The following is a 14,876-nucleotide window of genomic DNA, read 5'->3' as shown; positions in this document are numbered from 1 at the left end:
TAAAAATACAATTTTCTGCTACAAGAGCCATAAATGTGAGCAGAGAGGTTGCTTATATGGCACACAGTTCTGTCCAGTGGAATCATAGCTAAAAGCCAACTGTCCTATGTAGCAAAATTGTTGTCTTCTTTTTATGCAGCCATATTCAAAGAATTTTGCCCCAATCCTGAATGGTCTGAAGTCTTTTCTCTGAAAGGAGTGCCGCTGAGGAGAATACGGCCAAATACAGTCATAGAGAGATGTCTGCTGTCTCAAGCAGTTCCAGTCTGACTGGGTCAAGTGCAGTCTGAAGTGTTTTTTTTCAGAGGGGAACCAAGTGGGAATATTCAAGGGCACCCTGTATTTTTATTTTAATCTTGCCAGCTCGTTTTAAATATTGAGTATCAATTCATCCAATACGTATTTCTTGTGTGTTCTGATTTATAATGTAGGCACAGTCTAGATAAACATGACCACCCGGAAGTAAATGGCATCTTTAGCATAGACACGAGCTTGTGCGCACAAGACTTGAAGAACATGAGCCAGATGTACAAAAAAGTCAGTTTGCAATTCCCTAATTGTGAATTTTTGCAATTTGCAATTAGGAAATCGCAAGCAGGTATTCCCAATGGGTCGCAAATGGACCTGCCTCATCAATATTCACGAGACAGGTCTCAATTTACGACCCATTGGGAATGGCTACAGTCACAGGAATGGTGGCCTGCTGGGGTCAGCAGACCACCATGTCTGTGATTGCTTTTTACAATAAAACAATTTTGTTTTTAATGCAGCCCCTTTTCCTTAAAGGAAAACGGACTGAATTACAAAAATAAAAACAAAATGTTTTCTTTTAATTTTTTTAGAGTAGGCAGTGGTTCGTAAGACAACTGCCTGCTCTGAAAAAATGTTTGTACTGCCATTCACAAAGGAGAAAGGGTTCCTTGGGGACCCCTTTCCATTTGCAGACAGTTACCACCAACTTGAAGTTGGTAGTAAAATGCAAATGTTATGCAACCGCATTTCGGTTGCAAAGCATTCTTAAATACTGCTGCGATTCGGTATTAGGAAGGGACGCCTTAAACATGCCCCTTTCTAACACTGAAGCTCAAGCCCTATTTGCACTTCGGTAATAGTCTACCAAATCGCAAATAGGGTTTGGTACATCAGAATTGGGCCGTTTGCGAGCAGAAAAAAGCTTCTTACATTTGGCCCTATAAGACTAATTCTTATGAGTGTGCGAGCAGCCATGTTCATTATCCTGCAGGATGGGGACTCCCAGGTATGTTTTGCTGTGCTGGAGATAAAGGGCTATACCCCACTCCTGTCAATAACTACCTGGGGGTGTCCTCCATCTGGATATTGGTAAATCAGAATCTTGAAATTTGGGGTAAATTCTCAAAACCTTTTGATATATGGGGCCTCATGTAGGAAACCAAATACCGGTCGGTAACGGCCGATTTTCGGTAATTATACCGTTACCGACCGGTATTTTGGCTTTTGGTATGTAGGGGGATCATTTTTGTATTCGGTAATTTACCGAATCGGTAAAATTACCGAATCGGTAATTTTACCGATTCGGTAAATTCCGAATACAAAAATGAGATGTAGGGGGAGTGTGTGGGTGTTTTTAGGAGTCGGTATTTACCACCAACTAATAGTTGGTGGTAAATAATGAATGGATGTGTTTAAGCATTTTAAAGCGCTTACACGTGTGCAATGTGGCAGACATACATGCCCTTAGGGCATGTATGTGTGCCACATGTGCACACATGGCCGAATCAGGGGTGCAACAGGGTGTCAATGTGACACCCTGCCACCCTTGCATGTGTTCCCCCCATTACCGAATCGGTATTTACCGATTCGGTAATGAGGCATGCCTCATTACCGAATCGGTAAATACCGATTCGGTAATTACCGAATTTTACCGATTCGGTAATATTTCCCAAATGATTACCTACATACAAGTTACCACTTCTTAAATACCGATTCGGTAACGTTCGGTATTTAAGAAGTGGTAATTTGTATGCTACCTACATGAGGCCCATGGTGTGGTTTTCATGGTGGAAGGTTATGAAAAGGATAACTTGTTGAATTTGTATGCTGTGATGGCCCCCACCATTTTTGTTCATTCAAAATGCAGAGCAATAGATACCTGGTGCTGTATAACGCATACAGTGCATTTTCCTTGCTTGCACCAGACGCTCCTTTTAAAACCGCTGGCCCACTCCATCTACGCTTGTGCACATTTCTGTTATTTTCGTGGTTAAGTCCGAGCCAAAGCTTAGTCAGGCCTGTGGTGAAGTCATGCCTGAGCTTGTCTCGAGCTTCTTTTTTGACAGATATGTGAGTCTCCACCAAAGCTGTTTTGGTAAGTGCCATTGTGGTTACAGAGGCCTCGGATCATGCTATGGATGTGTCTAGATATGCAAGAAGGCCCCCTCGGGAGGGCATTTTTTTTAGGGGGCTTTGGAGCACCCCCTTCTTTTGTGACTAGTCAATTCTCTACATTGTGGGTCTTGCAGTGGTCATTCGGGTCAGCAATTTCAAGCGGGTATCCAGCATCAGCTGGTCCCCCTCCTATCATCGCTACGCAATCAGGGTTCCCTCCATCTCCTGCTGGTTGCATCATCGATGTTTCCTAGTTTCACAGCCTGCTTCCTACATGGCAGCTACTGCTGCGCAGCTCACAGACCTCACCTCTTCTAGGGCCTTAGACCCTGCCCCAGGTAGGGGCCACAACATCTCTCCAGGTCGCACCTCTAGGGGGCCCATAGGGCCAGCACTTGTCTCTTCTGCCCCTAGGCCTACTGTGTCACCGGGCCGCTCAGTGGTTTCGCACAGGCCTTTCCTCTGAGTTCTGCGGCCCGACTCATTCTGGGCCGCCCGACACAGCAGGAACACTTCTTAGGCCCATACAGTGTCAGGATCTCAGTGGCCATCCCTGGGGCCACCCCGGAATCAAAGTTGGTGCTCTAGGAGTGGATGGAAACCAGCGTTTGGGTTGGGCCCGTGGAAGTGATAGTGGGATGCGCCCTACTGCTCCGCGATCTTGGCCACGGCCAGTGAAATTTATTGTTAACCGCGGCAGCGGTCAGACAGTTGCATCCGCGGTGTTCTACTGCAGCTGCACCAGAGGTTAAATGAACCACCGGACTGCTAACATTCTAAATTCATTGCAAAAATAGGGTATTCAGGATAGTTATGTTACTGGGGCGGGATCTGTGAAATGCAAAGCATTTCCTATGAAATAGACTGACGTAAGCGAGCATTGAGCGAGTAATGAAGATATGAAATTAGTGATTTGTGAGAGGAAGTGTTGGTTTCAGTCGTTTGCATAATATAATATTATAGGACATAAAAGAGTTGATGAGAGAGATCCCAAAGCCCAGCCTCTCCTCTTCACATCTGTTTCCTCAAACTATCCATCTCTCTGTCACTTAATACCTCCTTAATTAGAAACACGTGACATTTTGGTAAATATAGATGTTATTAATTTTCCATCCAGATGTATGGAAGTAGATTTTAGAGGTTCATGAAGTTAATTGTAGACAGATCTAAAATTAAACTAAATACATTTGTATTGGTATGGGATTTGAGACCCTCAGAATGACTTGCTGTTAGGACATTTCTTTTTTCTTTTCATTTCTCCCTCTTCCTTTGGTCAGTAGCTGCATGTATTTACATTGGTTTCAACATCATTTTTATTTAGATGTAAGGAATAGAATAAACACATTAGAAAATGTATATTTTTGGTCTATAAAAAGGTCTTTCTGTATATTTGATAAATAGCAGCAAATAATTCTTTTTTTTTAATTAAGTAAGCTCGCTGATCAGAAAAAACAACGAGACAACTACACCAGTGAAAACACACTTTTCACAGACTGGACAAACTTTGAAATGAAAGGAAGGTTTCTGGGGACTCGTTTCTTTAAGGAACCTTTCGAAGCAGAGATTAGAACCGTTATCATGTATATTGAGCCTTCTGACCAGGAAAGTCAATGACTGTAAAGCTGTCTTCTCCAGCAAGATGCCTCCCATTGCAGGCACATTCTGTGGACTTGGGTTGTTACTCTGATTCTGTATTGTGGTCTTCACAGGTAGTTGTTGGGGGATGGGGTATAGTGAGATGTGGGTTGATATTGCACTGGGATTTGCCTCATGCTCTTGCTATGAATCCCCTGGGCAGATATCGCCCAAATCAAAATACAGAGTTTTGGTACTGTACAACTGTCTGTCAATGTTAATTAATGTACGCCTAGGTGTGACATTTCGCTCAGTTTGTAGAGTTTTCCCCCCTCGGCATAGCGGAGCAGAGTTTTTTCTTCACACGCGCTCACCAACGTGAAGTTGGCGAGCGAGGAAAATCTTACTCCAGACCACTTCCCGGTGAGATTTCTCAATGTGAGCTGTCACGGGTGGTTGCGGATGGCCACTACCGCTCGCGTTGAGAAACCTTCCGTTCGCGTTGAGGAAGCTGCCACTCGAGTAGAACATCTATTCGAGCGGCAGGAAGAAGCAGCGCCCTCTTGCGCTGCTCATGGTGCCATTCGCGCTGATTTTCCAGCGCAGGACAAACACCTGGCACTAAAAATCAGCACGATTGGTGCGACCTAACGCACTCTGCCGCTTGCACAACTCCATGTGGTGGAGTTTTTTGGTCACTTGCGAACTCGGCCCAGGCCTAAATTAATGTCCATGTTCAGTTTGGGGCTTAATTTAAGGGCAGGTAGGAGTAGAGATTGTTACTGCTACGTTGAGGCTTGCAACTTCCATGTTAGCCTTCTAAGGAGGGCAAAGGAATCATACCCATAGCCTGTTTTTGGAGAAGGCCTTTTTAGCACGGTTTAGGGTCCTTTTGTACAAACCATCTGGAAATAAATATAGTGGCAATTTCCTTACTCAGTTTTCCAAAGTAGCTCAGTAAGCCTTTCTGACTCTCTTGAATTTTGGGCAATGTGATCATCCATTTGTTGTGAGATATTGTGGTGAAATGTATTGACTTCTGTTGGTACTAGATTGGGGTCTATGAACACTTTGCTGAGTATGGATAATGCATGCACTGTTGAGCTGTTCTCCAGTTCACCAGGAAAGTTTGTTTCATACCTTATTTTTTTATTTTATTTTTTATTTTACAGAGTTTTATATAGCGCGAACGTGACCCAAATCGTGTATCAGAGTGTTTTACATAGCACCAGTTGCATTACATGAGGTCACATTCATTTCTTTGTTAGGCACGGGGAGATAAAGTGATTTGCCCAGAATCACAGGATGTTCAGCGTCATTGACGGGACTCGAACCCAGTTCCCCCGATTCGGGGTCAACCGCCCTAGCCGTTAGGCCAACTCCTCTCAGCTTTGGTGATTAAATTCTGTCTACCACTTTTGCTCATATTTAGAGAAGAAAGAGCTCATGCTGACTGTGAAAGGATCATATGAAGAAAGCCACAAAACCCTGGTGAAGTCTCCCTCTGACAGCCACTCCAAGGAAACCTTCCTCTTCCACTCCGTAAGGGGATTGGAGCGCGAACTGACCGCCAGCCTTAAGAAACCCACTTCACGATTCCATGTCACCTTTGTAAGTTGTTGCACTCATTAACATTCAACGTAATACAATTGTTTTAAATGATTTCTGACCATGTCAACACTCATCCTATTTTTAGAGCGTAAATTCATCAGACAGCCCTATTGGCTCTGTGACAGCACCCGTCAACACGCTTCCTGTGGGACAGGATGTGAAAGTCAAACTTGAAGCGACAAAGGTAAAAAAATGTACATCCTCTCTCCCTATTTAAAACAGAACATATACTTTCCTGTGCTCCTCACCACACTTCATATCACCCCTTGTTCCCTTTTCAATGAGATTTTATCCCTTCCCATAACTAACACAGAGCATTGGGTATGAGCCTTACACGGTTCACCACAGAACACATATGGCCACTTCAGACCCTTCACTAAGAGATCATTATGTTCTGAGGTAAAATATATTTCTGTAAAAGGAAAAAGAAACAAGCAAAGAACTGATCGTCCATTTCTTAAAGTACAAAGAGGGAAGGGAGTGGGGTGGACCAGTCTTTGTGTGTATCATGAGCATGGCTGCCGATCCTTCACCGGCTTCATGAAAACCCTGCACTCCCGTCGAATAGGGGTGCTGGGTTTATACCCTTCAGAAGGAAAGTTACCTCCTTTTAATATGATATCGGCAGCGGTTAAACCTGCTGGTGTGAGACAGCACGTTCTGTAGGAGACCTGAATGTGCTTCTGGCGTGGACCACTCCAGAGTAAAGTTCATCAACAGTGTTGGCTCAGCAGGTACCATTTCCCTCTACAAACCCATGATCCACAATGTGGAGACCCTGCTGCTACAATTGATGATGAAGTCGGTTATGACTTGTAATTGACATATTTGGCTAAACCAGGCAGCAACCACATCACAGCCCTCAATGGACCACCCATTTGATCCAGGTAACCATAGAGTAGCTTTTGGACAACCACCGAGCGTATCCCAACCCCAGGAGTTCACAGTGAGTTCAACACTGTCGAATTTAAGTCACTGCATCAACAACCTTTCACATAACAGGTCCTCGAAACCATTATCCAAACTTGTCATAACCTCAACCTGGCTAATTTATTCTTCTAATTCATTTCTTTGCATCTTTAGTGCCAGAGCGTGCTTATAGTCAAAGCAAGTCCATTTATGGCCATGTTATTGTAAAGGTTTTGTCTATTTAAAAGTATGATGCCTCCGATGCCGCAATGGTTGCTGATGTGATAACAATACACCTTGCTGGTTAGAGAAGTCAGGGCACAAGTCCACCAACTGGTCCCTCCAAAAGGGGGAAAGGACTGGCACAGTGTCCAACTCATGCATGGGCCACCTGCTAGTCTGCATCTATGCATGGATCCAGCAGAACATGTGTGTCCATTATGTGTCTAACAAAGCCGTGCCAGATTTTCAGGACTTCCACCTAAGATAAAGTTATATCCAATTTATTTAATAGAAATTATGTATATACTAGATTATTATTTTGAAACTCTGGCACATTCTTCAACCTCGTGGTTGAGGAATGTACCACAGATGTAGACTGAATTTGTCAGAAAATGCATCCATTTTATGTTCACATTGGAGGAGTATCTCTGAAAGTTTATTCCTATTTTTATTTCTTATTTTAGAAGGAACACGTGGATTTGCAACTTAAGCTGAATGAATGGTAGGTAGCATTTACCAATTCTACAAAGCGTGCTGCTGAATGCTTTTAGGAACAATAATGCCTCTAAAGCTACAGCATTTTGGGCTTCATTTCTGTTATGCAAAAAATAAATTGAAACATTCTGTCTGACACAGTGACAATCCTAGAACAGCACTGTTACCCCAAAATATGTTTATCAAATTGCAAACAAACATTTCACATATAGCTTGTGTTTCCCAAGTTCTAATATATTTATCACAACTTCAAAAGAAACACATGGCATGCTTACCTTTAATGTTGTCAACGGAGCTACCTGTGGCGATTTGTGCTTTAACCCCACTGTGTGCGGCAGCTTCTAAAAGGGCAACCTTGCGTATGGATCTACAAGCGGCTGGCTCGGTCGCGGAGCTGCCCCGCTGCTTTTGGGCGGATCCTGAGTGCTGTGATTCACGGACTCTCAAGGGAACGGTGGGGGCCTCAACCACAGGCAGATATTGGCGCTGAGGCCAGTGATGCAATCATCGCTCTTCACCTAACAAGGACAGTTCATTTTAAATGATGAAGGAAGCAGCACACTTGTTTTGAGAAAACTGGGAGTCTGAGGCATTATTTCGGGACTACTGTGACCAGAATGCCTGTGTGTACACGCCCACTTGGGCGGGACTCGCTATCACAATAAATCACCTGTTTTCATTTAGCCTGTTTCTTCCATCATTTCAGCCAGTGAACAAGAGCGGCAAACACGCTCGAAACGCGTATGGCCTGTATGAAGAGCTTTGGGGCATGCTGTCAACGGAGCTACCTGTGGCGATTTGTACTTTAACCCCACTGTGTGCGGCAGCTTCTAAAAGGGCAACCTTGCGTATGGATCTACAAGCGGCTGGCTCGGTCGCGGAGCTGCCCCGCTGCTTTTGGGCGGATCCTGAGTGCTGTGATTCACGGACTCTCAAGGGAACGGTGGGGGCCTCAACCACAGGCAGATATTGGCGCTGAGGCCAGTGATGCAATCATCGCTCTTCACCTAACAAGGACAGTTAATTTTAAATGATGAAGGAAGCAGCACACTTGTTTTGAGAAAACTGGGAGTCTGAGGCATTATTTCGGGACTACTGTGACCAGAATGCCTGTGTGTACACGCCCACTTGGGCGGGACTCGCTATCACAATAAATCACCTGTTTTCATTTAGCCTGTTTCTTCCATCATTTCAGCCAGTGAACAAGAGCGGCAAACACGCTCGAAACGCGTATGGCCTGTATGAAGAGCTTTGGGGCATGCTGTCAACGGAGCTACCTGTGGCGATTTGTGCTTTAACCCCACTGTGTGCGGCAGCTTCTAAAAGGGCAACCTTGCGTATGGATATATATATATATATATATATATATATATATATATATATATATATATATATATATATATATGACCTACTGGCTGCTGCCAGTAGGTAGTTATAGTTAGGACCTATTTTCCAAGCGTTTTTGACTTGCCTATATCATTGGCGCCGTTTGACAAATCTTCAAGTAATTTTCCCAAAAAAGTGTCAAAGTAAGTTCTGTTGTGCATGGGAAGTTGTGGGGTGATCTGTTAAGTGGGGGCTGAGGAACAGGGAGTTAAAGAAAAAAGTGTGTTTTTCCATTTTAATTCCCATAGGAAAGCGTTGTCGAACCTACAGGCCGAACTGCTGGATGGAATTACACCAAATTAGGCAGAAAGGTAGATGTTGTTAAACAGATTGTGCTTTTTGTAATTTGGTGCAAATCTGTTCAGTAGATTTGAGAAACTTAAGAAGAAAAAGTTAGTAAAATCTGTGGTTGCGAAACCTTCGCGAAAAAAGACACGGCCATCCAGGGAAATGCACAGCTCTTATTGGTTGCCAACACTTCAGGCAGGAAGTGCTGGCAGCCATCTTGGGACTTCCCAAAAAAAAAGTAAAAGAAAAGGGGGCAGGGTAGGAATACCCTGACCCTGTAAAGTTGGACCAAGGTTCCCAGAAGGACCCCAACAGGCCAAAAAATCATTTTTATAAAAAAATTAAATTGAAATGAAATCACGCTATTCGAGAAATTGTGGCAAATGTTTTTTTTAAAAGCAAGGGTGAACTCTTGCGCTTGTTTTCAAATAACCCTCCGGGTTGACCAGGTCCTGGGGACATATAATCAAAATAGGAGGACGGCGCCCTAGGCCCCCTTCCTAGGGCTTATGAAAACCCTGGAGACCGCCACCTCCCCAGAGCACTTCTTATCATGTATGCGGGCGTGCCCACTTGGACAGGGCATGTGCAAAATAATGCTTGAGTCCCTTGCGCCCCCACGCAGCCCCAGGGACTGCCATCTCTCCGGGGGTCTCAGTAAATTGTATGGGGGTGCACCGCCCCTTTGTGCCCCGGAGACCGCCAATGACATAATGAAGAGGTTCCGTCGCTGACCCCGGGGACAACCACCTCCTCGGGGCTAAGACAAATGCTGCAGTAGTGCACCAGGAGGCGCGTTTGCAGAGTGGTGAAAAAAGGGGCGTGGCCTCCCAAGACCTCTCAGCAATCCCACTGTGTGGGACCTACTCTCTGTAATTGGCGGGCCCCCATGGCCTTCTGGAGCCAAGGGGACTTCAACCCCCAGACAGTAGTGTTCCAGGAGGCTTTTTTCCAGGGTGTCTGATGTGCTCATCTGTCCCAGTATTTACACAAATAACAATTTAAATACCACTATTTTGTTTCATTTCTTTTATAGCACTACTATCCCAATGAAGGATTTCAGAGCGCTTTACATCACACATACACATTATACATTGACAATAAATCATGTGTGTATATCAATGTACATGGCGTGTTACATAAGACTGTGAGGGTGTCAAGGTGTAGGAGTCACATGTCCTTCATGGTTCACTGTATTAGAATGGTTACAAATAATGAACTACAAGTAACAAAAACATATCTGTGTTGAAAGCAGTGACCCACTTACTTAGCTACATAAAACAAATCTGTCATCTACATGTTATATGGTGTGCTTTGCAGGAGACACATTTTAACCTTCTGTGCTACTTTGATTCAAAACTGGGACTAGACAAAACACAGATCTCTTCAGTAAAATGTATTCACCTCCAGAGTTATTTTACCATTATTATTATTCCCTACGATTTATTGGGCACACATCTCTGCAGTAGGTGCCTTAACCCCATAAGATATTTCAAAATGCAGACTTTGCAACCAAATAGGCAGAACAGCTTACCTGCCAACTTTCTCCTTGTTGCCAAGTTCTTTGTGGTAGATTTAAAAAACAAATGTATAAGTTGAGGCCCAGATTTTGTTTCAGGGTTGCATCACTTTCTTTGGCATACACGTGATGCAAAATCTCATTTGTTAAATCACGTAATGTGCTCAAATGTACTGATGATAGATCTGCTATGAGGTGTTAAGCTCTGATGTCACTTCTTGTGATGTCACTTCCTCTGAGATCATGGGTTATGATGGCACTTCCTGTGAATTGGTTAGTCACCCCCACTTCTGTTTTTTTAGGACTTGTGCCCTGCCTTTAGCGCTGCAGACTCCTAAGAGTTTGAACACTTTTCCAAAAATATGATGTACATTCGAAGGCATCACTTCATCGCACATTTGACCTTCCTTTTCGTTTCCAGCCCAGAGGACCTTTCAGTGCGCCTCGGATTCGACCTGTGCGAGCAGGAGAAACAGTTTCTGCAGAAAAGGAAAACAGTGGTGGCTGCTGCTCTGAGAAACATCCTGCACCTGGAAGAAGACCTTAAAGATCACGAGGTAAGTGACCGGAAGTACGTTTCCTGCAACGATGGTCAGTCTGAAGCATGCGGCCAAGCGCTCTTGCGCGTTTCTCCATGATACCTTTGGCCCCTTATATAGCTAAATTCCACTAGATATTTGCTCTTTCCCCATATGACATATTTGTAAGCTTTTAAAATGATTCTCCTTCTATGAAGGGCTCCACTTCAGTTTGAGGGCCCAGGCCTCTTAAGCACCAAGCACCTCCAGCTCGCCTGCAGATACTAAATCAGACCTTTGAAACTATCACTTTACAAAAGGGCTCTTCTCTTTCAGGTACCAGCACAATGCCTGACCTTGAAATTCAGTTTATGTCCACATACAACCTCACGAATACCATAGGCACTTGGGCAAGGGTTGCACAGGCAGAACAGAACTTTTCTTTAGATTTGGACTGAGCAATGCACAGAGCCATTGATGTCAAATGTCTTGTATGTGTCTCAGGGTAAGGCAGACAGCAGATGTGGCTGTTGCTGCTGAAGTCCATTTCTGCGAAGGAGTAATTTGTATTCTGCCACACATTCCAAACCATAGCATGTTTTGAAAGTGAGTAACCGCTGAAAATAAGACCCTTAAACAAATTGCACCCTACATGCAATTCGGCTGGGTTAATTTCACAGTACAGGTCCCATATTTATTGTACATATATGCAAAAAGAGGCTCTCTTTCTTCAGAAAAAAACAGAGACCAAGCATTAATAAAAGCAGACCAAAATAGAAGGGCACTGACCAGACTTTGCACTATAAAACATACAATTCCCACTACCATAGGTTATAATAGGAGGTTGAAAGTCAACTCAGGATATCTTGGACCTCATAAAGTAAACTCAGCCATCAGCCTCATTCCAGGGTGTCATCACAAACCTCTTCAGTGACTTTCAGTTTCTGTATGTGGCAGAGGTTTCTTTATCAAACGCAAATTTCCATTGTGTGTCCCATCCATTTTTTGCTGTTAATCCTGTTTTTGGCCTCAGTAACTGTAGTCATGTGTCAGCCTCTTCATCCTTCCCTGGTTGTTAGCAAAGGCATGTTGTAGGAAGGTGCCGTATGATGTGGTGAGGCTGGTTAGGCTTCACAATGCAGTACTCTCGCAATACGCTCAATTTGGTCCTTGGATTCACAATAATAAATCCTTAGCTCAGTCCTGGTAGCGTGGCAAAGAGCAGTCAGGCATTACTAGAGGAAAATGTGTTAAGCATTTCAGAGTACCAACATGGACGGTAAGAAATTGACACAACTCAAAAAAGAAATCCGACACCAATCTATAAACATAGAACAGATTTTTATCTTAATTTAGACACCAAAACAAACAAAATCTGATACATAGAACCGGAGTGATGGATTTTAGAAGAAAACGTAAATCACAGCAATTCACTACTGCAAAACCTTTGCATTGCAGTCAACGGGAAAAAGTGGTAGTGACAATCATTCACTTGGAGGTCTGGTTGCATGGGCTGTCCTTGATGCTGAAGTGGGAGCTGAGGAAGCCACTGTAGATGTTGGGTGAAGGTTTTGCGGCGTTCCCTCAAAGTGCATCATCGAGTAAAGGGGGTGGTTGCCAGACAGGCAACCAACAAGCCTTGGCAATGGTAAGCAGAGTAGAAATGTATTTCAACGTCCAGAGGTCCTGGGGAGTATGGTAGCCACCTGAAACTTTGTGGAGGTCAGGACTATGTCCCCCGTAATGCACTGGACCATCTACTTCTGGGTGACTCCTCAGAGGGCCGGATGGCTAGCGACTCTTTGGTTCTGGTATGTTGTTTTTACCTGCGGTTGCAGGGGACTAGTACCACTACTCCAGGGAAATCTGGGGATGCCTTTGGCTCTTAAAGAGGTCCCTCTGTTTGTGCGAACCGAGCTTTGATCCAGGATGAGCCACGTTCGTGCAGTTCCAGGAAGGTTGTCACAGGTGCCGACTATCACTTCTTTGGTTTGTGCAGCCCCTGTTGTCGTTGTTGCAATTCGGATCAGAGCTGGGGTTCTTGTGTCAGGGGTAGCCATTAAATCCTTGATTTAGGGATGTTAGGGGTGTGGGTGCCAGTGTCCAATGGGCTACTAGCTCCAGTGGCTAATTAGCCCCTGAGGCGACCACAACCGGGGGTGTAGGTCACCTTTTCTACCCCGAACCCACTATTCTACCACTTTTAAAAATGGCAGAAGTCTTCCTTAGCTAGCCTTCTTGGGGTGTACACCTCCTTCATATCTAATTTTCTGGCCTGCCGGGCAGGGTGCTAATATGCCTGGGGTCGAGGGGAGGGCTGTTTCCTCCTTTGGGAGGCAGCCTGGTTGCATATAACAGGCGGTGCAGCCTTTGAAGCTCACCGTTTTGATGTGCCACTTCACTAGCCGCCCTGTCAAGGAGGGAGATGTGACCTCCATCCCATCCAGGCCATTGTGTCTAACTCCTGGAAGAGTTCACACCTCCTGGCAGGGGGTCAGATTCCTGTCTTGGTAGCAGCAAGAGTGGGCTGCTAGCCAGAGCACATATAAGGCTGGGGCAACCAGGCGGGCAACCTCTAAGGTAACCACCTGGGTGCATGCCACATCGTCTTTGACATAAGATTCATGCCAGGGGTGATGAGGCACGTTGTTTGATACAAAACATGACATATTTAGGCAGTGCCATAATGGAGCTGCCAACCTCTGGTTTGTCTCTGTGCTAGCAAATGTTATCCTGTGGACAGTCCATCACTTACAGCGGTATTTAGTGGTAAAGGCCACAATAGGCATATATAAGCTTGCACTTACATTTCCACACCTTTAGTATAATGAACTCTGACTTCTGAGCTCAGGAGGCCTTCCTTAGGATGACTGGCATATAAAAATAGTGCATTGACTTTGCCACATATGGTGAGGGTAAAGGCGAGTTTGCACAGCTCTTGCAGTCTGCAATGGCGGTCTGCTGTCAGTAGTTTACTTGGGTCACTAAGGGTGGCACAAGCAGTGCTTCAGGCCCTGGTGGCCCCTTTCACACCCATGCCCTGGGTACCATTGGTACCATAATCTAGGGACTTATAAGGGGGTTAAAGACATTTGCCAGTTGGGGTTGCCAGTTTACACATATCAGTTTTAGTGAGCAATCACTGGCACTTGTGCCTGGTTAGCAGGCTTCAGTGCACTGACAGAGTTGAAATACAGCATCTAGTAGCCTACATGGGGGCAAAAAGTGGTGGGCATCTGCAAAAAGGCTGGGTTTCTTATACATGTGGTCAGTTTTAAGTTCTGTGTATTGCAAATACAGGCCTACGAGGAACTTCACCATTGACATGCATTATGATCTATTTCTGTTCATTGTTCTTTTCCTGACTTGTCCGTTTTGTATCTGAGATTATGTTTTGTTTGTTACTCAAGTATTTGATATTGCTTATATCTGTTTAATATGCTTATCTGCCTTCAAGCTTTCTTCAATAGTCAACAGATATGATGATATAAAAATAATAAACATAAATCATAAACAGACACATCAAATGGCCCTGAACCTTTGAGTCCTCTGCTCATCCAGGCCATCTTTCCTTGTGGTCTTGGGCTCTGGTGTGGTACGAGAATGTATGTGATTTCCCCTTCTATGAGGCATGTTAGAGACCAGTCCAGATGTGTTGAAAATACGTCTGAAATCCATGAATAATGGATATATTGTCCTGCCACCCCCTCACTTTATGGTGAAGCATTGAGTGTCTATATCTCGGACAATACAAGAAGTGTAAGGATGCCTCAAAATTGTCCGTAGGGAAGGAGGTGGGAGAAGTGGACGTCCTGCCAGAGAGAGATATTCTATATCCTGAGTGGTTATGTATTGGTTTGTAAAGAGTGCAAACGTACCTGTGAAGCAACAGAGCGCTCTGCATTACGTAAGGCTACATGAGACAATCTAGATTGTGTACATCGAGTGGGCATTACACAAGTACATTTTACATTTATTTAGGGCCA

The 14,876-nt window shown here is 44.4% G+C and overlaps 1 protein-coding gene across 3 annotated transcripts in view; it reads left to right on the top strand.

Moving 5' to 3' along the window:
* The window catches only part of LOC146799520 (cytosolic phospholipase A2 delta-like), a 146,669-nt gene that overhangs the window by 95,080 nt on the left and 36,713 nt on the right, over nucleotides 1–14,876 (top strand). For all 3 annotated transcript variants that reach the window (XM_085627088.1, XM_085627086.1, XM_085627087.1), the window contains exons 8-11: nucleotides 5,375–5,553; nucleotides 5,639–5,737; nucleotides 7,149–7,186; nucleotides 10,794–10,929. In XM_085627088.1, coding sequence (XP_085483214.1) covers nucleotides 5,375–5,553; nucleotides 5,639–5,737; nucleotides 7,149–7,186; nucleotides 10,794–10,929 — 452 coding nt within the window. The remainder of the gene's footprint in view (nucleotides 1–5,374; nucleotides 5,554–5,638; nucleotides 5,738–7,148; nucleotides 7,187–10,793; nucleotides 10,930–14,876) is intronic.

This window comes from Triturus cristatus, chromosome 9 (assembly GCF_964204655.1).
Source record: "Triturus cristatus chromosome 9, aTriCri1.1, whole genome shotgun sequence".
Classification (NCBI taxonomy): Eukaryota; Metazoa; Chordata; class Amphibia; order Caudata; family Salamandridae; genus Triturus; species Triturus cristatus.
Note: the sequence above shows the minus strand (reverse complement) of the source record. Positions and strands in the feature narration are given on the sequence as shown.